General features: G+C 35.3%; 1 protein-coding gene across 2 annotated transcripts in view; it reads right to left on the bottom strand.

Annotated features, from left to right (window-relative positions):
* Positions 1-321: 321 nt before the first annotated feature.
* ESF1 (ESF1 nucleolar pre-rRNA processing protein homolog) overlaps positions 322-25,240 on the bottom strand; it is a 38,017-nt gene continuing 13,098 nt past the window's right edge. For both annotated transcript variants that reach the window (XM_026086526.1, XM_026086527.1), the window contains exons 9-14: positions 21,164-21,325; positions 11,984-12,105; positions 10,009-10,099; positions 3,095-3,162; positions 2,067-2,213; positions 322-1,376 (exon numbers count right to left, since the gene is read on the bottom strand). In XM_026086526.1, the coding sequence (XP_025942311.1) occupies positions 1,053-1,376; positions 2,067-2,213; positions 3,095-3,162; positions 10,009-10,099; positions 11,984-12,105; positions 21,164-21,325 (914 nt within the window). In that variant the 3' untranslated portion in view covers positions 322-1,052. The remainder of the gene's footprint in view (positions 1,377-2,066; positions 2,214-3,094; positions 3,163-10,008; positions 10,100-11,983; positions 12,106-21,163; positions 21,326-25,240) is intronic.

The following is a 25,240-nucleotide window of genomic DNA, read 5'->3' as shown; positions in this document are numbered from 1 at the left end:
TTCTTTCTTTTCTGACAAAATACTGTCTTTCCATCAGAGCCGATACAACAAATACTTCAAAAAGGAAGAGAAGTTAGACAGACATTAATTCCCACGCTTCAGGGAAGAAAGATAATTTTCTACCTGTCTGTATTTAATTTCCCTGCACTGTTGATAGTATTAGTGTCACTGATGAAGGTAACAGGGCCCAATGTCTACTGCTTCTAAGATTTTATTACCTAGATCTGCTTTTGACATCTTTTTAATACTTGCAATGCTGACTGACTTTGTATAAATGGAACTATATTAATGGGAATGCAACATTAGTAGCAGAAAAAAAAATTAACACAGGCATAGTTTTATTTAGGTTCAGAAGAAAATAATACAGGTAAGTGCCCCAAATTACTTCAGGCCAATTTTAACCATTTATTTCCAGTATCTATTAATGAAACTCTTCTAAATTGCATCTTTTCCATTAACTAGTTCTACCGTGATCCAGAACTCTTCATTTATTTAAAGGAAAAATTAATGAAATGGGGTATATACAATCATTTAAAAAGATGCAAAAACTTGTACAAAAATTTCCTCAATTTTTTTTTCAGTTGTATTATTACCTTCTTTATCAGAGATATGTTTACAGACTCCAGCAGAATTAAAAATATTTTAAGACAGATTTTCTCTAACAATTAGTCCAAACTCTAAACCTCTGCAGTAGTATTTTTCTTATATTATAAATACAACCATAATTATGATGATTTTTTGTAGACATCTTCAGCACTTCCAGTATCTTTGAGTGACAGCATGATATAAAATAGACAACTCTGAAAATATCAATTTTATACTTATGAGTTCAAGGAGTAGTTTTTCAATAATAGTAAAAAAAGGTATTTGTTGGGGCACAAGGAAAGAGTTATCATGACTCTAGTTACTTCAAAACTCGCCACAAGAATTAAGTGACTTTTCAGGAAAATTTTGGTTTGTAGGAATCAGAGCATACTGTAACAATTTTAATAGATGTTGCCAGTTGGAAGAGCACAGACTAAAGTAAAGTCCAAGTAAAAATAAAAGTTCAGTTATTTGACTTTCTGCTTTTTGCTTGCCTGAAATTGTTCAGTTTTATTTTTGACAGATTTTATTAGCCTGGATAAGGCAGGATCTATGGATTTCTTTTCCTTTCTCTCCGTCTTTGCCATCTCCACCTCTCCCTTCTTTGCCATCTTGTTCTCCTGTCCTTTGCTTGCCTGCTTAAGATCTTGCTGCTTTTGTTCTCTTCGGCGAGCTTTCTCTTCCAAGATCTTCTCTACTGCTTTTGTCTTCTTGAAATTTGGATCCGAAGGATCCAAATTAAATAGCGGGGAAGTAAACATGGCTTGGAATCTTGTATCAGCAACATTTACCTGAAGGCAAAAAGAAAGATAACTTTATTTTAGGTAACCTTTACCCATGATAGTAAAGCTTTTAAATACAATACGACATGAAATAAAACAGCAAAATACCGTAATCAGGTAAAAATGACAAAGGTTGAGAGAAGGACAATGCTTAATTCTGACTTTTACTGAACTCTTGTGCTGAACTCTTGTGCTGATTTGGCCTGATGTGTTAAAAGAAAGAAAGAAAAAAAAAAAAAAAAACAGCACTGGCCAAAGTATCAGTTGTGCAAACTTCAAAAGCAGAGCTGCTTAAAGAGAGAGAAGTTCATGAAATTGTTCATCCTTACTGAAATAGCTCCAGTCACAAAAGTCTGATGAATGGCAGCAAGTAAACATTTGTACAAATCCTGTGTATGCCTCAATTGGCAAACCAAGAAAAGGTTTGTTATTGGAGAAAAACAGGCCAGTAGGGAAGCAGCAGTGGATCCCGATCAGAACAAAGGTACCAATGAGTATTTTGGGCAATGAGTTGCTTGAGGGCTTGCATAAATATTGTCTTGTCACTTTACAGAATTTGACTTTGCCCAGCCCCTTCAACCTTGTTATCAGAATATTTCTTTCCTCTGAAAACAGCCTGTAACTCCCTAAAATGACAGATCAAAGGTTCTTCTCCTTCAGCTAGACTAAGGGAGGAGAATGATATGGAACCCCCATTACCTGGAAGTCATCTTCTAATAATTCTTTCTTTTTCATTAAGAGTTTCTTTTTCTTCTTGCTCAAATTCTGTTGTTCGACAATCTTTTTATAATTAAAATGTTTTCTGCCATCATCCTCATCGTCCATCATAAGTAGGGCCATTTCAGCCTGTTACAGTGGAAAAGAGTCCATGTAGACAATGAAATGAGTTTTTTCGTGAAAAAGATACTGCAACAGTGTCAATAAAGTCTGTATGATTACACATACATATAAATGAGTTGTCAAGGCAGTCTTATTTCAGGCATTTCCTAACTGCTCAACTGTTCATCCATAATAACATTCTTTTAACATTTTGAGGTATAATATTAAACACAATAGTTGATTTCCTCTTTTATTAAATATAAATAAATGCAAATATACACATTCAACTATACAACATATACTAATAATCTAGCCTGATAATTGTACACCCCAACTTAGAAATCATGAATGTATATAATTTCATAGCAATATTCACATTGCAAAATGAAAACTAAATTTAATATATTTATTTAATATGTTCTGGAAAAGAATGGAAAGCAAACATACAATAACTGGAACAATTCAATTTTCAAGATTAAAAGTCTACAGGACAAGTTTCTAATGTACAAATGTTTCATACTATGCTGATGTTAGAAGTAAATGTTCCTCACTGCCCCAACATGCAAACATACTGGTATAATTTTAAAGCTAGAGGGACTATCCGGTCATTATGGTTGCCATGCCCTTACATTTCACTGTTACCTAACTGTGAGCTGTGTTCAACTATAATATAACTCTTCCAGAAAGTTAACCTGTTTTAATCTTAAGACATCAAGGCACAGATAATCTACCAGTCGTCTTGGGTAATTTGTTCCAAAACCTCTCACTAGTAGAAGTGCACAATTTTATTCTACTGCTGTTTATAAACCATCCTATGAAATTCACTAGTTCCACTCACACGTACATAAGTATCTGCAGAATTCAGACAATTCAACATCTTTAATCTTTAACATTTTAAAACACTTTACCTTCTGGTTTTCAACTTCAGTTTCATCTTCTGGAGCACTTTCAACTGATTTTGCCTTCTTCCTTAAATCTGAGTGCAAAGATAGGATACACGTTTATTCAAGTTTACACATGAGAGCATAATTTAGCTATGAACAGGACCTCTAAGTGCATCTCATTTTCTTGTAGTCTGTATTCAAATGTCAGATGTAGAGGAAAAACTAAAAAATTAGGAAAAATCAGCTAGACTTAATAAAGAGTCATTGAATATTTGCTCACCATTAATTTAAGGAGGCGGCAGTGCTCAAATGGCAGAAAGTAGTCAAAAACAGTTAGAAAAAGAAAGGTTTTACTGTATTTTTCATAAAGCAGTAGACAGAAGTATCATAACAGTACAGGCAAGCATGACTCCAATTCCAAGGTACTTTAAAGAGAAATTGGTTTATACACTCATAAACATAACTAAAGTGTCCTCAGCCCTCAAATTATTCACTTGTTCTACTCTAAGTTTTAGTACAGAATGGGACAATGTAATAAATACTTTAGGAGAACAAAAAGCAAATCTGCAACTCTCTTCTCTGTCAAGAAGAGAAATCTGCCAGCTGAATGACAAAGTACATCAGTTAAAAAACTAAAGTCTGAAACTGTTTTTTAAATTAATATATAAGATTAAAAGACTATATTGTACTGTTAGCCAAGCAAGAACAGAATTAGGGGAATAAAATTATAATTGACTCTGTTTGGCATGAATATTCCTCTAATGAAGCTTTCTTACTTTCTTAGAAAATATTTAAGATAAAAAGTGCTGATTAAACAAATGTAATGAATAGTAACAGCCTAAAACAGAAGTCAGCATAACTTTTCATTAAAACAGCCCCATTCACAAATCCTTTGAAATCAAATTATTCTCTTTGGGAAGCCTGTAGACCTCGATCAAGAAGGAACAGGGAAAGCAGAAGGTTTCCTGACCTGAACCACACACTCTGACCTCTGAGCTTGGAATTACATTCCCAGGCAATTTATTATAGTCCACTGGGGGTATTCTTAAGGAACATATTTGGCTCCATTTTATTAAGCCAGATTTGTACTCAGACTAGAAATACAAATATGCCAAAAAAACGTCAAGTTATATCACTAAGTGTACTCTGGAACAGGACACATTTCTTGAAGAACATTTTTTCCTCCCTTGACTATTCTCTTGACTATTTCTAAATGGATTCCAAGCTTGAAATGGATTTCTAGAATAGAACAAAGAAACCACTGCCACCAAAAGACAAACCATCCAAATGCATAATGCCATCAGCTCAAGTACTAAATTGTTAATTTGGTGCTTTCAGAAAACGAGCAGGAAAATCAGGTTCAAAAATAATTGTTTACCTAATTTATGCAATGTTAATTTAATGTGTAGGAGGGAGAAACAAATTTATGTAAAACTTCAACAAATTTGAAGTTTTTTCTATCTTCCCAGAATTGGGTAAACCAGTGAAAAAGAAACAGGGCATGAGGATGCTAAGTGGAGACAATGATTCTAGAAGATGAATCAATAGACTCTTCTCCCTTCTTTCAAAGGACAGTCCTAAAGTTGTCTCCCCTCTTCTTTCCTTAAATGTAGAATCACAGAAGTAAAGACAGCTTATCTTTAAAAAGCCATCACGGGACTTGTGTTGCTTCAAACGCAGGTGAATCAGGAGCCAACACCAAACTAAGCTATTTTCTATGAAAAAATAAACTTTTTTACTCTGACTCCTTAAGCAGCTAACAGCTTGGGGCCTGAAATGACTCTTTACATTAAAACCTTTTTCCATCCTACTGACAACATTTTGTTTCAGAATTGACAAATGCATCATTTTCTCTTTAACATATTCCTAACACATTCCCTCTCCCCATACATACATTCTGAAGATGCTTTTCCCCGCCCCTTCACACACCTGAATGTAAAACCTGTGATGAGAGTCCTCCTCAAACTGATTCCAAGCCCTTGGAATTTACCTAGTACCTAACCCCACTGCCATCTTTTAATCAGATGTGGTCTAGCCCTACTGCGGCAGATGCTTCTCTTCAATGCTATGCAGAACCAATAGCTGCCACCAACCAGTGAGAAAAGCTTCTAGTCTCCACTGCAAGCTCCCTAAAACTGCCGTTTAGCTCTTTCTTAGCTCAGGAATTTCATTTACCACATTCATTTTGCACATGAACAACTTCCCAGCACCAGCAGCAAAAGACTAATCATCATTTTGAGACTTCAGATTCAGGGACTGACCCAAGTCCAAACACTGTTCTCACAAGGCCCCTCCCTCATCTACCTTATCCAGAACCTTGAAAGTCAGCCTCAAAAGCCTTGCGAAGACACAAAGCAAATGGATCGGTTATGCAGCTAACCAAGATCTTTATAGGTTCTACAAGAATAACCAGATTCTGCTGTTAGCCTCTTTTGTCTCCATAAATAGTCATAGTGATACCTTCCAGCATTAAAAAGCTATCAGTTTTTACATCTACAGTAAATTAGAATTGGAATTAATTGGCATCTAAAGCATCTAAATGGCATTGCAGCCTATGGGATTTGTAATAACAGTAGTAGGACAGCAAAAAAAAAGTTCCAATTGGGAAAAAAAATTCTTTGTGAAGAATTGTATTTTCTTTGGACAATTATAAAGACATTTAGAAAAAAATCTTCAAAGCCATTCTAAAATATTAAGAAAAAGACATGCCTTATACTTGAAGCCTGCTGAATTTCAAGCAGTGTTTGTTATATTTATTTTCTAACTTGGTTTAAAACTCAGTTACAGCTCATCTATGCAGAATGTATTTACAGTTTAATCATAGATGCTAAAAACCATGCTACACAAAAGCATAAAATTACTGTTAATTACTTTGCCCAGAAATCATTGTTATCCAACCATGATAAAAACCAGAATATTTCTAGCATACAATGAAATTCCAATTTCTTTCCATTTCCTATGGCTCTCACAAGAAAAGCACATTCTCTCTTGCCTTGCTTATATTATTTTTTTCCATAAACTGCAGCTGACATGTAACCAATACTTTCATCTTCAGCTGCCAAAAAATTAGTCCTGAAAGAATAAGTCAGATATCTAAAATATATCTATCCATGGAAAGCTTAAGAATGTTTTTGGCTAACAAAAAGTCAATTCACATTTGATAGCTACAAGTTCTTTTCCCATTTGGTAGGAAATTCATGACTAACTCCTCTATCAACAAAAGTTCAGCACACTCTTTATTCTGTAGGGAGATAATAAGAGTAAATTACTTAAATTGTCCAAGGTAATCAGATTTCAAACTGACATTAAAATCTGTCTATTAATTCCATTACAAAACACAATATTGAAAGATGGGACGGTTGCACAGAGAACATTATCCTTGATTAGTGGTGTACATTCACCCATAAAACTGAATTTTTCTTTTCAGTGTCTCATGGATTTCAGTTTGACTTGCAAGGCTCCTTTGTACCTAAGCTTTTTACATCTTGTTAATAACAGGGTGTGTTACTGAAAATCTCTTTATTGGAAGTCTTTCTGAACTCTTCAAAAAACACAGCAATTATCAATAAGATACATTATTTAGCTGTAGGTTGCTTCAAATATGAATTAATATTAAACAAAGTATATTTAAGTCTTGTACTAGTAAATATTTATATATATAAAATTATATAAATTTTTATATATGTATAATTTTCCTCAAAAAAGAATTAACAGAAACTATGTTTAATAGATACAGCTGTTCTGAAGCTATCCACTGATTTCCAAAAGCAGGAGCCTGCTATCTTGTTAATAAGCAATTGCATTACTCAGCTATTAGTCTTGCAACAGTTTAAGTTAAAATATAGTCATTCTGTATTGCGCAGACCCAAGGAAACAGACACACTAAGACTGAAACTTGCCAAGCCAAATTACAGATTTACAGCTTTAAAAAAAAAAATTATATACGTTAATGTAAAACAAGAGTGGCAAGCTATTCTTTCCTAACAATACTAAACTAGAATCAAGCTGCTTAAGTACAGCCTAAAGGCTCATATACATACAGCGGTTTACATTTTAGCCCATGGTACTACTGAAAAAACATTTAGGGATTATGCACATACAAAACTCTGTCCAAAGAAAGCACTGGTATGAATTTCACAAGTGCTAATTAGCACATGCTTGCACCCTCCATGGGCACTCTCTGGGCATAACAAGCACAAGGAATTTACCATGCCTCTCCTGAGAGGAGGCACTCCACATCATAAGAATCACTGCCTGCTTCATAAACAGTTTTCTGGAACAGAGACAAGCCTGGCAAATATATGCTTGAGTAGACTTCTCATAACTTCTGGTTTTTCTTTCATACCACTGTTGCTCAAATAGGCCGTTTGTCTAATACCATCTTACAATCCAGCTTCCCTCCAATTGCCTCATCTTGTCAAAAACTAACTTACACAGATCCATACATGGTACAGTGAACAAGTCAGTCTAGCCTGGGAGCAAATATACCCCCTCCAAAACCCTAACAGCACTACTGTGTCCTCACTGTTTCTGCTCTGGTCCACCTGAGTCTGCAAACATATCCTGTCACATATTGTTTCAGTATAATCGAAGATCATTTGACAGTCAGTTTAAGGGAGAAATTTCGATCTTTCAGGGAAATTGTTGAAGGCTTATGAAAAATTACGATCATTCAAGTTATTACTGCCTGTACCCTAGATACAAAGTTGGCAAAGCTACAGTCTAGTTCAAAGATCATCATAACTCCTTTTCCCCAACTGGATAAGCTAGCTGTGCTTAAGAACAACCCCAGCTATGAGACAGAGGTTGTTCTGGGTAAACTTGGTGAAGGCCAAAGTTGTGCTGTGTAATCATCATTAAAATGTCAACTGGCTTACAGCCAACCGCTGTACTCTCCCTTTAAAACTGCTCCAGGGCTCACTGCATTCTGTTTTTCTCCTCCTTCTCAGTAGATCATCAGTAATCTTGCAAACAAAAGTTTCACTTGCATAATCTTTATGTCTGTTTTACCATCCCCATGTTTGGTAAGACTCTATGCACACTAAAAGTCCATTCTCCATATTATGGACAGAAAGGTTAAACTGTAGATACGATCAATCTGTGCTGAGCCCTGTCATGACTCAAAGAACTTCTCACATAATGCTGAAGAAACTGGTTTTTTTAGGAGATTTTGCATACAATATTGAAACATCAAACATTACTATAAGAGCACCTACACATTTTTGCTAGTAACAAAAATAAGCAGTTGAAGAAATGGGATCTTCCTAGCAGTCTCCGAAATATTCTATACACAACTCAGCTACCTACTCACTAGGAAAGCGAGGCAAAAAAACAGCATTGCACGACACCTTAAATTGTGATATTTTCTTTAAAACATGAATAGGATTCATCCTTATTGTTCTATACTTCAGAATATTTAGACATACAGATAAGCTCATTAAGACATTTAAGTCCACGTTTTTTTCTGTATTTACTTTCTCCCAATACAAACAATCAGGATATAAGCCTATGCCGGCTGGTTTCAAATTAAACTAAGTGAATTCTTTTTAAAATGGAACTTGACTGTACACTGCTATAATTGAAAAAAATAAGAGTGGTGATTATCTGTAAATCTGTTGCTACTTTTTAAAAAATATACAATTCATGAGTCATTCTTAGGCTTTGACTCTGAAAAGCACGGAAGGCCAGAAACTTACACTTCCTGATTATCCCCACTATAAAACTTTAACCAAAGTTGTAGTCAGAACAAATTTGCTGTTACCACAGCAAAAGCTAACTTAAACACTGGACCAAGAAGCTTGCAAAAAAGGTATCCTAAAAATCCAAGCCAGACAAGTTATTTCCTAAAATACTACATTTCAAAATAGCTTAACACTGTCTTGATGTTCATATTATCATGCTAAATGAATTCCTAGACTGAAATTAATAAAGGAAGTCTGCTATCTATGTAGTACTAGATCATCATAACTCTGAAAACTTGAATAGTTCTGTTTTCCATTTAAGCAGGCTATGTACACTAAAGGTCTATTTAGAGAAAAATAAATCATATTTTCAAACTGTGGAAACATGTTTAAATTTTTCAATTAAAAAAAATACCACAGATTTTAAGATTATTTCACCAGTAGCGTTTTTAGGTGGCCAGACTACACTAGTAAAAACGTGCATCAGACTAATAGCAAACAAAATCAGTTTCTTCTGAACGACAACTTTGTGAAGAACAATCAGTACCAGCTGCACTACCAGAAATGTACATACATACACGCATACATAAATAAACAAGTAGGAAGAAATTGAAAAGGTAAAACAATCTGCCTGAAAACAAGATCAAGTTCTCATCTGTTTTAAAAATCAAATTTAATCTGTAATTAAAAAAAAAAAGGAAAAAAATGCTTCCACTTTTTTTTTTTTTTAATCTCTAGACAAGAGGTATTTGGTTTTGTTCTCAGCCAGGCTATTTCCCACATCATCTTACTCTTTGCCATTATCCTTACCACCTACACCTCCCTGTTAGCTACCAGAAAACTTGTTTTGTATATGATGCAAAAATATTTGACATATTTATCTAACTGACCCAAACTTCAAAGGGGCCCATACATATGTGGCTTCTCACGTGTATAAAAGGAAACAAGGTTCCAAGGCAATGAAGTTCTTTTCCTCTGGAATATTTTGGGGTTAGATGGCTTGCTTGTTGCCAATAGACATCCCCAGAAGTTGACTAAACGATGGTCTCCGATGAAAGCTAGGAGAAATATTTTCCCTACCATTCCATGTACTACAATATGCATCATTACTGCCTGCAATTGTAGGCAAATGACATCTACTTTATCTCATTTTGAAGATGCCATCTCTGCATTTATCCTAGCCTGACTTCATTTCTAAAGCTCATTATTTAAAGAAAAGGCACGTTTATTCCAGAAAAGTTACCCGTCTTGACCTACCTGTTTTCCCAAGCTCTTCAGCAAAGTATGGGTCACTGAGATCAACTTCAGATGGAAGTTCATCTACACTCAATTCTCTCTCAGCAGTAGCCTGTAACAAAACATAAACATTATTTCGATCAACATATAAACTACTATGTAAGTTTCACTGAAATTAAAAGTTCCTTCTGTTAGTGACTATGAACATGAAAACTGAAATACTATATGCTGAACTTCATAAAATTAGAACACACTAAAAACTGCAAGTAAAGACAAATCAACAATTTAAAATCCACTTCAAAGACTGAACTATAAAGTTTTTTTTATGTACCCAAAGAAGGGCAATTTACATATTCAAAGGATCTTTAATAGATGTATCCATAGACTATAAAGTGCACCAGCTAACCATATCAACAAATTACAGGATCAAATAAATAATGTTTACAAAAAATGAATGATTTTAAGAGACTGTCTGTCACTACATTTGGGAAAACACACTGGGAAGTTCTCTAGTTGGTACAGTTTTCAGTCCAAATGTGCCATATACTAAGTTTATGGTGTATATTCAAGAGGAAATCCTTTTGGCTTCGCAGGAGGCAGTTTTCAAACTTCAACGATAAAATCAAAGCATAGAATATAGCTCTGTGTACCTAATTATTACCTCATCACTTTTATTTCCTACAAAGACCGACAATATAGCCTTACTACAAGTAACACACTCTTCTATTCTTCACTACTTCATTACTCTTTCTGAAGAATTTATACCACTTCTGTTTAAAATAAGAACAGTTACATAGCATTCTCCAAATGGCACCAGTTCCAGCTCAGGAAGTCACAGATCCAAAAGCCATTATGGTACGCTGGGGAAGTTTCATTTTATTACTTGCCCTGCTCCTTCCCAGATGAGGCTTCTGACTGAGAGAATATAGTGTGCAAAAAAACATATATCTGACACAGCATCACAGCATTGTTATGTCCTTATTTTATGTTCCACAAAAAACTCTACTGGGGAAGAACTTGAGTAAGGAGCCTCACTTTATGCTCTGAAATTCAAAAAACGTGAACCTGGATTTAAAAGGATAAATTCAATTACTGGAAGAACTATGAAAACTCTGACTTAATTTATCAGACCAAATCAGAATGTTATGCTAGCAAAAAAATAGTGCAATATATTAAATTCAGATCACTCATCTTCCAAAAGATTTAAGAAGTTATTGATCAGATGCCATTTAAAATTGACTGGAATGGACAGTGTACCTCAAGTTGCAGGAATTACTCTTATAAACATTATTCTGTAACATGAATTAGATTCAGAATAATTTAAGAATTTGGGGAAGTTAGATTAGCAGCTACACTAAGGTTTCATTACTCTGCCTATTTCTGCACATTACCACCACAGGAGTCAGTCAATTTACAATTGCATTCTGTATGTAGAAAGAAAAAGCAACCGCAATTTTCACACTGCTACAGGACCATTTTGTCATTCGTACAAAAAATTATTTACTATTTACTAATTTTCTTTTGCAATTTGAAATTTGAGTAGTTCTTCAGACCTATTAACTTTTTGCTGCTACTGCTTTGGGGAGATGAAAGTCTCTATCATTTTAGACCAAAAAATTCCCAAACCACAACTATCATTCTAATGATAACTTCACACTGATGAGCTTATTCTAGCAAAAAAGACACTTCTGAATGCATTCAAAAGTATACCAGAACAGTTGGTTTTCAACTAGACTCATTTATCTTTAAAGTTACACGAGTTAAAAATAGACTGATAGATGATCATTTTTGCAAGCATATTATGTATGACCAGTATTACCCTGAACATCCTCTAACTCTGTAGGTTTGGTGAGGAACACTCAGTCTTTCCAAATGAATGACCACTACACGTTCAAATCTCAAAATAGTATTGGAAGCTACACAACTTTCTAAAATTTATCCAAGCAAATAACAACAATTTCAAAAACTGAAAAAACATGACCGAAGCAAACATCACCTTTCTTTTTTTTTTAAGATTTCGTTTTTCTTTCTTCTTCTCTAAATATTTTTGCCATGGAGTTAGGTTGTCCTTTCCTTCCAAATGGTTTTTGACCATTTCTTCAGCAGTTTCTTTGAGGCCTAGATCAAAAAATAATAAGTTAAAGGAAATGAGATGAAACTGAACTTTTTTTTTTTTTAAATCAACTCCTTTTTAAAGGAAGTCTTGTTTTTTTCTTAACAAGTCAATGAAAACAATATAAACACTGCTCAGAGCAACATCATTACAAAAAATATCAGTTTACAAGGATGTGTTTTTTCAAATAAAATAATTATCCAACCATAAATTGTACAAGAGTCAGAAGAGCTTACTTATGCAATACCTGATTCCCAACACTCTTGCTGTTCCTCAGAATTGTCCCCTCTGCAGTCATTAGTGTTCAGTCTACAGATGCCACTTTTTAAGGATAAGAGTAACACAATAATACATATGCAACCACCCTTAAATTTAATGTACCTGACTATAATTAGTTAAGCCTCATAAAACCACTTTGAATACAGTGTAGTCATTCCCATTCTTTGTGAGCAGAAAAAACAAAGTACAAAAGATTTAGATACAAAAGCAGGACAAGGAGAGGTATGGGGCAAAGATTCTGAGAAGTTAAATCATGACCAGAACATACAACCATCTCCAAACAGCTGGCTTACACCTCTGACCAATGCTGTCCGTTTCACACAGAGTTACTATCCAGTTGTAACCATATCTATATGCCTCATGGACATAATAAAAATTGATATATAGCATCTTCTTGATTGAAGCTTTGCCTCGTGATAATACTGTGAGAACACTGCAGTATCTCTGAAAACTAGTGTATTTTCATCCTTTATTGTAAAAGAGAACAATAAGCTATTATTTTTGAAAATTTAGTCAAAATAAAGTTGCAGCTAAAAAGTCCAGAAGAACCCAAATAATAAACCAAAGAATTTCTTGCATTATGAACTACTGTCAGAACATGGTATGTATTAAGTCAAACTAGGCAAGACGTTTCCAAGTCATCCAGCCTTTTAATTCTGCTGTAACCCTTGGGACAAGAAAGTATGAAATCTTGTATTTTCACTTAAAATTAAAGTGATACAGGAGAAGAGGAAAGCATATTAAAATGTCAAGAGGCTTAGGATTTTTCAAATATTTAGGTCATACAGAAAAGCACAAGCTTTCTGGATTTGGGTTGTATCTTTTTTACCCAAACTATTGCAATCAGAAAATTACACCCTATTAAAGACAAAAAATAGCATTGTTTTTCTAGTATGTCTATAAATAGATGGTTAATAAAAGAAAATGCTTTTTAAGCCACAAAAATAGAAATGGCTATTTTTTATCTTAAAATATTTGTAATACTCTGAATTACTGAACAAGTACTATCCCCGCATTACACAATCTACCTAACTACTGACAGCCTTTGATTAATGAAGTCTATTTTCCTGTTAAATGGCTAGAAGTTTCAATTCACAAAATTATTTTTAAAGCTACTTAGTACCTTACTAGTTTAATAATAGAAAGCTATCTTAAACATAAGAAACAGTACACTCCTGGCATGACAGGAAACCTGGATTCAATACTTTCAAGATAGATAGATTTTTTTTTCCTAAAGTATTTGTATGCAAGAAGTAGAGATTAAGGGCACAGATTACTCGAAACAGATCAACCTCTCAAAGTAACAAAAAAAATTACAGAGTGTATAAAAGAATATATTCTGTTATCACTGGGTACCAATTCAAATTGTAATGACTCCAAAGAAAGAAAAAGATGAAGCAAGAGAAAAACAATCCTCTTACTTGGTTAGCCACGCCAAGTTACCAAAAGTAATTTTTGTATTTAGCAGCTATGTGATCTGAAAGATCAAAAGAGAGGAGTACCATTCTCTCTCTCTCCAGATTCTGCGAAGAATTGTAACCATTTAGACCATGGACTTAGATCTTCACTTCTTTGGTGTCCTTTTGTTACAGGTATGGTCTAAGAGGAGCTCTCAAGTTTGCATTTCCTGACCCGTCAAGAGCTGGAAAAGGTTTGATGGCACACTAAATGCCTTACTGAAAGAAGTTTCCTCTTTACTTTCACAGCATGACAGTTTTCTGAGGATCCTAGAAAAACGTACACCACAGATTTGCTATATACTGTCTCTAAATAATTCTAGCTTAACGGGATCAAATAGTAAGTTTTGAATGTGTTAGATTCACATTAAACTCCATAATTTAACACAGACTGACACTGTTTCAAAGCCTACCACTTGAAGCTGCACAAGTACGTCCTAATATTTAATTTAGCCCTTTTGTGAATATGAATTCTGATAACAGTTTTTCATCACATGACTACATTTTACCTTTTCCAGAGGACCTTAACCCCATTTAGTATATAGATGATAATTAACAGGTAGCTATTCGATATTTTTTGTGTCACTGCTCAATTTATAGGCAATAATTTGAACCCTACTCTAGAAACAGAATGGAACTTTCTATAACATGTATCATTACAGTATTCAATGGTGGAAAAACAACACCTTAAAAATAGAATTCATTAAATAACTGGAGTGTCACCATTTTACAGATAGAATATGTAAATCCAGAATAAACACTGAATTTAAAAGCATTCTTCATTTTGGGTGAAAAATTCCACACGCTTCCGGAATGCTTTTTCAAAAAAATCTTTATATTAAACAGCACTTACATGCTACGAGGACAACTCCTACTGATTTCAGATGCAGCTTATACACTTTCAGCCCTTCTTTGCATTAGATAAAAGGTATCATGATGGGCACTCACAAAAATGAAACTTCATGATGTAAAGAGATTAACTGACTTGCCTTGCAACACACTGGAGCAGAATTCAGTGGCAGAAAGAGAGAGAATCCACTTTCCTGGCAGAAGGTAACAGCCTGAGCAATGAAACAGTTTTTTTCCTTCTACCATCCTTGCTTCATTCACTACACACTTTTTTAACTTCTGTAACAAATGAGTCAGATATCCTATAGTTAACATCCTCTTTTACGACATGACTGATAGACCTTTGGAGCATGTAGGAATCATGTTTCTCTTCTCCCCTCCAAGTCTGATCCTCTCCGCCTCTTCCCAATTATACTCACTCCGATTGTCTCTTGTCAGAGCCTCTTTCCTACCATCCTAGCCCAGCTCTCACCTTACCAAATCCTAATCTCCCATTTCTCATACCAGTTTTATTGCTCAGAAGTCACAGCCTGACCTCTTCAGATGTCCTAAACTAGATCCCATTCTTTCTCCCCAACCCAAGGTTTCTCATTTGGCCAATCCCAGCTCCTCATCATTTCTTCCAGCTCTCCTCAGTAATGAGGAACTAAAAACAGAGTTCATAATGGAAAAAAACAGGCAGCCTCATGGACAGTTCTACCTGTCCCTAGAAAAGGAGGCAGATCATTTTCCTGAAAAACTGCAAACACCAATTTCTGTTCCTGCACTTGTCTATGCTCCAAAAATAATTCAAAGGCTCAAGAGCTGGTTACAACATGCCTGAAACATGAAGTGCAGACAAGATCTAAAAATGTATTAAATCGTGCCTTATATGAAGAAAAGAAACAAGCAAAAAATGATAGGAGCCAAAATTAACAGTAAGTCACAAACAATTACCACAACAAAAACTGGGTACTAAAACAGCAAACAAATGCAAATCCATGATAAAGGATATTATATAGGTCCACCATTAATTTGCTCACTAAGAAACCATGTGATACTACCAGAACAAATACATACAATACACCACTTCATCTCCAAAGTCAATGAAAGCAGATTCATCTGCTTCCCAGAAATTGAACTACTATTACTTTGGATACTATTTTGCAGTATTTTGTGGAAAAAAAGCTAATAGTCAGGTAGCAACCTTGCAGATTCTCTCTGAAGAGAGTAAATACCAGATTAAGAAATATATGTTACATCTCCAGAAAGGGGGGGGGGGGCAGTGAGAGAAAGAGCGTGCGAGAGACAGAGAAAGAAAGAGCATGTGAGAGAACAAGAGAGGGAAAGAGAGACAGCGTGTGCGCGACAGACCAAGCGCAACAGAGACAGACCGAGCATGCACATGACAGAGAGAGATGAGCGGACAGACACACCAAAATCTCAAATGGGGTTACAAAATTTCTGATATATTTGCCTGGAAAATGGAATCATTTGATCCCTCTGGCACAGAAGGACTTGGAGGAAAATACAGCCTTTTCTTGTGGTATTTGGCAGTCTCGTGAAAGGCGTTAGAGTTTCTCCACAGATTAGAATGACTTCGAAACAACTGTCCAGACCACTTCCCGAGAGTAAGAGTGTATTTAAGTGGTCAGAAGGCTTTTATGGCAGAAGGGAAAACGAATCGTCTACTTTAGGTAGAATTATTAGCTGTCCATAGAAAAGGCTAATTTGTACCCTTATCTATATCAAAAAAATTTAGTACAAACAAATGAATCACACAAGTTTTATTTAATCTTCACAAATAAGGACCATGAAGAGGGAGAAACTAATTTATATTAGCAAGCAACTAATCATAGTTCAACTAAAGAATTAAAAGCATGATAAATAGCACTGTAACAAACCTATGTATATGACTTCTCAAACTGCTGGAGGCAAGGAGGGGGAGAGGCCAGGTCAGAATTTTTACTTCCCTAACAGTTAATTTTGAAAATTTTTGCAAGTTTAACAACTTATAACTGTCACCAAAAAAAAAAAAAATAGAAGCTAAAAAGATGCTCTTCTATTCGCAGGAAATCTAAACCAGCAAGTTCATCTTGCATGTATACCTTATCAAGAAAAAAATATTGTTATAGGTAGCCAAAAGGAATGGCTGACAGAAATATTCTGATAACATTAGAATTTTTCACCCCCAAAGACAGAATAAGCCACTGTCAAGACATCCTACCTAACACAGTATAACTCCCTGAAAAAAATGCCCAGTAGCCTGTCAGGTTTTCCTCCTTTTTGCACCCTTTATCCCTTCACTACCTCTTAGCATACCAAAGCAGGAAAAAAATATATATACACACACAATTAATGTTCATTCAGGGAGAGCCTGCAAAAGAGAACACTGAGTATTACCTCTCTAAAGGACCAGCCATCAAGATATGGGACCAATAGCAGCAGCTAAAATGTCATGTACAAAGCTAGTGCCACCTGAGCACATGCCCCACTGAGCACATACTTCTTTGGGCTGCCTGAGGGTGGCGCGCTGCAGTCAGAACTCGCGTGAAGCAATGGGGCAGATGGAGCCCTCTACTCCATGCAAGCGTTTTTTTGCTCCATATAATTGGTAACAACATGCAGTCAGGGTTCTCTATGCGCTTTACAAGGAGATGATTGCCTGCTGTTCTACTCTGGATGAAAACAAATTCTAAAGGTTCCTTTAAGCCTAGCTAAATATTTACATTTCATTCTTCCCAAAGGATTAATTTTCAAGTTCAGTAAGAAAAACTGCATGAAAAATGGGCTGAATATAATCAACACATTCAACTGCGGTCTTTTCCCTCTTCACCTTCTAATGGAGCTTTGGGAGATGGATCAGGATGGATAGTAATTGTTGCTCAAATCAGATATCATTAAGAAAACAGATAGATGATTAAATATAACACTGATTTTGCACCTGAAAGAAACAGACCATAGAGGGTTGGAACTACATCTAATTTATTTTTGCTGGCTCTGAGGTTTATTTAAAACTATTATGATTCAAGAATAACTGAATCATTCACAAAGTATGCTTTCTATAACCATGTGTAAATATTTGTGCCAAAACTCAAATTTTTAAATTAATTCAAATCTCTGACTTTCAACTGAAAAAAATTCTAGGTTTAATTATTGTAATTCTCTTTATATTAAACATTTGGGCAGGAAAATGATTTTGCAATAAGTGAAGTAGATTAAGGCAGAGCTTGATAATAAAAATACTTTAACAGACAAAAACTAGTTTTGAAGAAGTTAAGGAGTCTTAAGAGATTATAACAAAAACTGTTTTTGAATTCCCAAAACATTCCAAGCAGAACACAATTAAATTGCTTTGGAATTTAAATGAGCATGTTTGTTTAAGGAAAAATAATGTAGTAACTAATGTACTTCTCTGAGAAGGAGGCATAACCTCAACTGCATAAATTGCCAGAGTTAAAAGCTACTGTTCAGCAAGTGCCAATCATGGTCCACCCTAACAGCTCCCCTCAAAAAACATCCCTTTTGGGTGCATAGGACCTCTTCTCCAAGTGCTGCCTGAAATCAATGAAGGCCAAAGCATTGCCAGACATTAGATGTGAAAACACTACGACACTCCACTTTTAACACTTTTATTTTGGAAGGAAGCCATCCAACTCATTAAAAGGATGAAGGAGGCAGAACAGGAACAGGAATCTGAAAGTGGATTTATAGGGACAGAGACAAGAAGCAGGAGGCAAGGAAGCCAAGTTGGACAGGAGTAACAACATCACAAACTGAACCCAGGTTTCCAAAGTATGAATGCTCTTCTTCTATGCAACAGATGGGGGGGGGAGAAAAGATGCATCTCTGTATATATCTATATATCTATCCCTGTAATACTACGGGCTGCATTCCAGGGGCTAATGGCAGTACTGACTGACCTCATGGAGATAACTGGTTTAACTAAAAGAGTCAAATGAATGCTTCTACAATTTCCAGCACTTCTGATGATCTCTGATAATACTGTAACTTTTTTAGGGTAAGAAATTAGGAAACACTAACATATACTGCAAAACCACGGTTGCAAAACTGACATCAAATGCTGTAAACTACCAATGTAAACTTCATTGTGCACATATGCAAATTCAACCCTTCACTGTATGAACAAACAGAAACAATGCACAGATATCCAACTGACTCTAGACAAAGTCAGTCATTTTTATCAAAATGGTTTTAGCATCAGGCCTGTCAGAGTGACAAGAAGGACCACGAGTGTTCAGTGCATAAACCCCACTCCCTTCCACCCCCTTCTCAAGGAAGACGGGAATATACCAAAAGCCATAGGAGCTTCACAAGAAGGTGCAGTAGGGAAGGGGCTGGACTGGATGAAATATGGAACAAAGCCTATTTTCTAAAGTGAAATTCAATTGCAAAGAAACAAGGAGCTCCTGTACAAGGGAATTTGATTCCATCTCTACCACAGTTCCTAAATGTTAATATAAGTTACCTGTACCATGCAAGGTAAAGTTTTAAGAGCCAGAACCCTTCAGCAAACTTCTTGCTCTCCCTGTGCTACTAAGTTTCCTTCAGTCATCCTTAAAACAATTTTGCATTCCCTCTGTGGAGGGAATGGTTCGCTCTAGATTCTTTACTACGTCACCACATTAGGTTGCTTCGATTTTTTAATTTACAGAACTTCATTCATACAATTTACAAGACTCCTTCTTACATGGGAGGACAGACTGTATAACAAATAAAAGAACCCCAAACATATTTTCAAACACAACACAAAAATGCCAGCTTTTCTAACTGTTTAAAGAATGCCTGGCCTAACTATCTATTTTATATAAATAAATTCAGAACACATTCCTAACAACACCACTTTGTTTCTACTATCGCTTCCAGCTTTGCTCTGAAAGGTGGCAACAACGAATCTTTGTAAAAATCTTATCATAGCTACCTATGTATGAAAACTCATCTGCCTTTAATGCTCAGTGACGCAATGAATTAAAAGACATTAAAAAGCAACTTCAGGAATGCAAATACTGACACACTGTGGAGAGCAGAAGTAAAACATGATGATACTGCTGTGCTAGTAAGCACTCATCAGATAACACATGATATATACTTCCCCTAAAGTTTTGTGAGAAATGTCAGATATGATTGGTATTATATAAGCACAACTGAAAATTCACAGCGATTTTAATGCCACTGCATACCTTCAAATACAGATCTTATCCAAACCTAGGAATAAAATTAATTCATTCAACTGAACTGAATTTACTGCAGACCAGAATAGGATTTAAAAAGAGAGCATTTTTATTTAACAGAAGTTCTCCCTGAGTGAGTACAGAATAATATTAGTGTAAATCAGATAATTAGATATGCATTCCCAGATAGAATTAAGACATCTATGGAGAAGAGACTGGATTCTAGTATGGCTCTGGTCTTACTATTTACAGTAAGAGATGAGGCTGTGTCCTTACATAGGCTGCAGTTCCACACATACTGAGCCAATATAACATGCCCCCCAAAAAGGGAATGCTGTACTTCCCTGCTCTCTGGGCTGCATAATTCAACCCTTGAGCATTCACCAAATGCTTCTATGAACCTATCTGGCTGCTTAACTCAACAGGAAGAGATCCAGATCTTTTCTTCTTTTCAAGAGTAGTTCTCCATTTCAGCAAGTGAAATTAACTTATAAAGGTTCTAAGAAGTGCCAGGGCTGGTACAGGCAGCCAGCATGAGCTCAGGGCCAGCGGCAAGGAAGAGAGGCCACAGGGAAACCTTTCCCTTTTTGGATGTAGCGAGTTTTTAAACTGGTGCATTACATCCCAGGGAAAGCACACACCCATAAACAAAAGAGAAAATCAGTTTGAATGTCTTTTCTTTATGAAAGAAAAAATAGACATTGTTTTTCAGATCTCTGGATGAGTTCTGCTGGGATGCTGTATGTTGAAGTCACTTTTTTGATTTCCAGATAAAAATCTGGATGTCAACAAATACAACAAAATACCCCCCAAAAGTTTTCTTTCCAGTAGCTTTCATTCCCACAAAGTAGTCTCACTGGAAAGTCAGACTTCATTTCCCTTTTCTTTTCTCCCAAGTCTTCAGCATTAAGTCAGAAAGATTTTAAAGCAATTCTCCTCCAATTTTATGCTGTTTCCAAATCGTGTTGGTTTTCCTTTTTAAAAGTGTAGATGTGTCTTCTGTTCTATGATTCTATGGCAAACACAAGTTCTATTAAAAAAAAAAAATCTATAAAATGATGAATGAAAATGCAAGCACAAGAAAGACTGGCAAAAAAATAAACTACACAGACAACCTTGCAGCTAAGGAACTGAGCTCCATCATGTTATTTCCTCGATTTTCCTCACTGTAATCCATCTGGATTTCAATTTATGGGAAAAAAAGGTCAGTTTCTACTACTATAAATCCTACAACTTACATTATATCCATATTGGGAGGCCAGTACTGTAAATGATCCAAGTTAGTAAAACAAAAAATTAAAGCTTACCTGGAACCCATTTAACCTCCATTTCTATATCATCTTCTTCCTGTTTTTTCTCCTTTTCTTGGATACTTTGTAAAAGTTCTCTGTACTTGGCAATTTGCTCTTCATCATCTTTTTGGCTTCTCTTGGGTTTGTCATCTTCCCTTTCATGAGCTACATCACCACCTTAAAAAAAGAATTTAAAGTTATTACAGACAACCTCAACAAAATGATAAATTGAAGTTAATGTCTGAAGTTAATAACAGATAAGGCGCGTAAATAATTTCCAACAGAATATCTCATATTTTCATCTATAATTCCCAGAAAAAATAACCAATTTTAGAATTCTCGTATTTAGCAGATGAAATTTAAAAGTACCTAAAAGAACAAGAAAAATTTGCCCAAAGGAAATCATGGATAGGACTTTGCATTTTCAAATTATTAGTTTCAGAGTCCCTTACAACGGAGTAGTACCTAAGTCTCAAAAATTAGTTCTGTAGAGCATTCTGAAAATATAAGGTGCTATATTTTAACAAAGCTTGCAACATTCTGTTACAAGAAAAGCCAGATAATTATTCTTACCCTTATATTCAGTGACTTGCCAAATTAACAAATGAAGGAAGATGGAATGAATTTTTTTTTCTTTTTTTAGTGAAACACAATTGCAATGTGACTTCTAATAAGCTTTTAAAAACTTTTTCAGAGATAAACAGGCTTGTAAAGGCTTTAAAGATGCCGCAGCTCCTTGAACAATAGAAAGCTAGGCTTGGGGCAGGGCTTGGTCTTTTTTTTGCATGTTTTCTTCCCTCTTTTAACAGTGAGACTGTGCTTCCTACAGTTGCATGGACAGTATAACTGGTATCAGGAAAGCCAGACCTCAGCTGCAAGCTAGCACAGAGCGACCTCTGGTGTTTGGCTAGAAATTAGGTGTGATACTGTTTTCTTCTCTTCCACAGCCCACCACCATAAGGTGCTGGTTGTTAGCTGGGACTAGCAAAATCGACCGTTCGATTAACTGCAGCTGCTTTTCCACTTTCCCTACAGATAGCAGAGATCTCAGAGGGAAGCATCTGCTCAGGCAGCAGGCAAAAGTCATTCAGTTCTGGAGAGCGAGAAGAAAACGAAGCAATTTTGTTGTTTCTTCTTTCTGCCGTCATGTGAAATGATAAGAAAACTATACTGGATGAGAGCTGAAGAAATCCTTAAACTAAGAAAGGCTCCTGTGAAACTGGATAAGGAAGGGGCTACTGATGTGTATTTATGATTGTCAGGAGAATTGCTTATGAATAAATCTTCTTTCAGTACTTTATGCAACTGCTAAAAGAATTTTTAGAATACAAACTTAGTATTTCAATATATTGAGTATTTTTTCCCCTCACTAAAAGCATTTTTTCTAAGAGAAGAAATTTAAATGGTCATGCATATTGCCATACTTTCTAATTTAGAAAAAACATGCATTTCTTTTGTCAAAAATAACAGTTTTAGAAACATTCAAATATCACCTCCAAAAAAATCCATAAAGGCTTTTCATTCTATAAGCAACTAAAGAACACTTGACAACAGCTGTGAGAAAGAAAAAAGAGCTGAATATGTTCTCAAAGTTTGTTCAGACTTCAAATAATCTTGTTGCTAGCTTTCAATTATCACACTGTAATGCCTAACGAGGAACCACTTTCTGATGGATATTAAGGAAGTCTTTTTCTGCCAACAGCTTGTTCAAAGACTTTTTAGTCCAAAACAATTGTGGTGCATTAACAGTTGCATTGTGAAAGAAATACAATTAAGAGAAAAAAAGCTTAACATGTGAAGGAAAAATGCACGAGCAGCTAAAACTTAGCTTGAAAATACAAGTATATTCTTTATTTTTTAAAGAAGATTAGTAATGGAAATGCTAACACAACTAGAAAAATTAAGGGGAAAAAACAGTTGACTAAATTCCTGAAACAGGTCAGAAACTTTTCAATACAATGGTCTCTGCTTATTTTTTTCCAAAAAGCTTTAATTCAAAAATGTAAACACAAATGCAGAGGCTCAATATATTAAATTGCTGATTGACAGCAGTGTCAGTTGGTTAAATTGATTTCTTCCAAGTGTTCTGTGATTACGAGAACATGATCACATATTCTTAGTTTAAAAAGAAAAGATGAGCAATGGCTGAGTAGATAATTTTTTCTTTACTCAGCCTTACAAACTAAAAGAGAGTAGAGAAATAATAGTAGACCACATTTGACAACAAACCTGCAAAGCTGAGTTTACTTTAAAGACAGAAAAAAAAAAAAAAATCCTCCCTCATGATATCAAGGCACATCAGAAAATTCAGCTACTGATCTGGAAACCCATGGCCATACCATAAAAATACACTAACCATCTAAATTCTATCCAGTGTAGTTACTTAAATTCAGACAGATGCAAAATAAACCATACACATAGGCAAGCAGAGTTAAGAATAAAGAGCTCTACACTGCAAAATTGCAGTAGCAAGTGATAAAGAGGGTAATGCATTATCCTGTAGCAGGATATGAAAAATTAAATGGGTTGACCTACATTTTGAGCCAGAAAATAGTGAAAAATGAAGAACAATAAACCTACTTTCCCACATTGCCAGAACACTCCAAATAAGCTGTACAAGTCCCAGTGGTTCATCAAAAGGATAATAAAGGAAATATTTAAAATTCATGGTAATCAAAATAATCATATTTAAAGCCTGTGAAGGTAGACATCTTCTGGCAAAATATTTTTCAGGCATAAGATAGATACTGAAAGAATAAGAAGAACAGCCTCCCAGAAACAGATAACAGTAAATGAATGGTAAGCATTACATTTGGTCTTTTTTAGTTTTTGTCTTTGTTTCAGGTCAGGATACTGTAACCTTTTTAGTGGTGTGCACTGGATGCAATTGTCAGAGGCACTTTGCAAACCAGGTGACTGTAGCTGCTGTGGCCTTTAGGCATCTGGCTGTGCAGAGGTGATTGGGATTCCTAGAGCCACATTTCTGAGCCAGCCAGATGTAAGCCAAGACTAATATGCTTTCAATCAGACTTGGCTCCTGTCTAGTCCTTTCAGAGTAGGGACACATTGGCCTGCAAACACACACATAGATGTATCCTTCCATTCTAAGTTATTGGACGCCTTCAACAGCTTGTATGAACTTATTAGAAGAGCTGAGATGACCCCTTGTTGCTGGTCTTCCAAGCACATTTTGTTATAGAAGCTCCTGCAAACATGTTTTGGAAAATCTCCAGCACCTGCATCAACTACACCAAGCTTCTGTTGCTTCATAGACAGAAAATAATCAGGTTGTGGTGCTTCTACGTTGTCCCATGAAATTCCACCAAGGCTTGGCTAATTTATAAACTGTTTAACTCCTCCTAGCTTGCTTCCTTAGGAAGTATTTTAGCAATAAGCCAAAACTAACTCAACAGAAATATCTTAAAAAGTCAGATCTTTATTACTGTCAAAAGAGCACTAACACCTGAGAGTTGCCAAAGCAGCTACACAAGGTTAAGGGAGAAAAGCCAACGCCAATAATATCCTGTTTAACACATTTTATTTGATTTGGGGGCAATATTGAATAGTTTCATGTTCTACTTTCATCATCTTCCATTATTTATCCTTCTGTAATAGTTCTAGCAAGTAAATACTTGTATACTTTCTTCCACTGTTCATTTTTAAAAAAGCAAAGTGGACTGTATTGTCACTTGATAAAATTAAAAATGCATTTAAATTTATATACCTAGTCAGAGTTATTGAGCCAAATATATTTCAAAATTACAAAAGAGGTAATAGTTTGATTTTATTTAACATTAATCAGTAAAAATAAGATTAGCATTACTGAAAAAATTTAAAACACTACCCAGCCACTCTTTCCCAACAATTACATTTCCTGTCTCTACATTTGTGTGCCTCTAACATTAGTGTAGTAGCAAAAAACAGATTTATTGCCTTTGTAGAGCGTTGTACTAGAACTCCAATACAACAAGAGACTACACTACTTGCCCAAACTCCTACTGTGGAGAACAGCGCTCTACACAGAATTCCCTAGACACAGTTACATATTTTTATAATTCACTAGACTTATTCCCTATACAGGAACAACTAGTT

Source organism: Apteryx rowi, unplaced genomic scaffold, assembly GCF_003343035.1.
Source record: "Apteryx rowi isolate R43461 unplaced genomic scaffold, aptRow1 scaffold_1193, whole genome shotgun sequence".
Lineage (NCBI taxonomy): Eukaryota > Metazoa > Chordata > Aves > Apterygiformes > Apterygidae > Apteryx > Apteryx rowi.
This window is presented reverse-complemented; position numbering and strand designations above follow the sequence as displayed.